This window comes from Aplysia californica, unplaced genomic scaffold (assembly GCF_000002075.1).
Source record: "Aplysia californica isolate F4 #8 unplaced genomic scaffold, AplCal3.0 scaffold00599, whole genome shotgun sequence".
Classification (NCBI taxonomy): Eukaryota; Metazoa; Mollusca; class Gastropoda; order Aplysiida; family Aplysiidae; genus Aplysia; species Aplysia californica.
The window spans coordinates 235,960-237,261 of record NW_004797869.1 but is presented as its reverse complement, the minus strand read 5'-3'; the positions used below and the strand labels follow the sequence as shown (position 1 = coordinate 237,261).

General features: G+C 39.3%; 1 protein-coding gene across 1 annotated transcript in view; it reads left to right on the top strand.

Annotated features, from left to right (window-relative positions):
• LOC101850509 (carbonic anhydrase-related protein) overlaps positions 1 to 1,302 on the top strand; it is a gene marked incomplete in the record, with an annotated part of 23,921 nt that overhangs the window by 15,920 nt on the left and 6,699 nt on the right. Inside the window, 2 exon segments of the mRNA XM_005107388.3 lie at positions 86 to 210; positions 1,116 to 1,211. Of these exon segments, the coding sequence (XP_005107445.3) occupies positions 86 to 210; positions 1,116 to 1,211 (221 nt within the window).

Sequence of the window (1,302 nt, the reverse complement as noted above, 5' to 3'; positions counted from 1 at the left end):
TTATTATTACCCACCCCATAGAATTCCCCTGACAACGCAGAATCATCTTTGAATTTTAAGTAAGGATGTGTCTTATTCTCCTCAGTATTATCCGGTGGTCCGCTACCAGAGGACGCGGAGTTTGAACTGTCTGAGGTTCGATTCCACTGGGGCAAAGACTGCGACAGAGGGTCGGAACACTTGGTTAATCACAAGGCTTTTCCCATGGAGGTAAGCGGAAGGGATGCGATTGGGAGGGTGGTTGGAGGGTGCTGCTGGAGGATTTTATGACTTTTTTGACCGTAACCAATGGAAACAGTGCATTTGCTTCAGGCAATAATTTAGTTACTTCGAGTTTCGTGACTATGATCGTTTGTTCATATTATTATTTCTGTCAAAAGTCTATCAGAACCGGAATCGAAGATATTATTATGGAATAGCTTTTTCTTCGAATGGCTGATAAACTGATAAATGATTAATAACATTTCTGTTGCACAAATTCCCTCTCAGCAGCAAGCTCTATGCACTTCATAATCCAATATACATGTACAGTGTAATTGTCTTCAAATTACTGTACTAAGAGATGTGTTTTTTTTACTGAAATACTGGAATACTCTCCGTTTTTCTTTTTTTTGGTTTTATTTTGGGATTTGGGGGGGGGGGGGTATGTTAGTCCAGGGTGGGAGTCTACGCACGCACAATTACGTAAAGAACTGAATCATTGAAATACTTATAATCATAGGCTCAACCTTCCTTCCCACTTTCTACCTTACACACTCACACAACAGTCCTTTAGATGCATTGTCCACGGAGGCAAACGAATTTAAAAAAAAGGCAAAACTTGATTTCCACCAACTACCACAGCGGGTGGTTGGAGTAAATCGGCACTTGTAAGACTTGTTTATATTTTCTTCTACTGTTTTTGTCTAATTTAAGTTGCTTTTCCCACCCCTGTATGGTCGTTATTGCGTTGATTTGCTTGTTTCCTCAAACAAACAAACAAACAAACAAACACGCGAACAAGTAAAAAAACAATATAAACAAATCAAAAGCACTACTGTCCCCATGAAAAAAGATTAATAAATAGATGATTTAAAAAACTCCCACGATATGACCTTTGTACTTGATGACTCCAGGTTCAGTTCGTCCACTGGAACGCCCGTAGCTACAGCAGCATAGAGGAGGCCATAGGCAGCCGGCACGGTATTACTATTGTGTCTATGTTTGGTCAGGTGAGCAAAAGGATAGATAGATAGATAGATAGATAGATAGATAGATAGATAGATAGATAGATAGATAGATAGATAGATAGATAGATAGAGT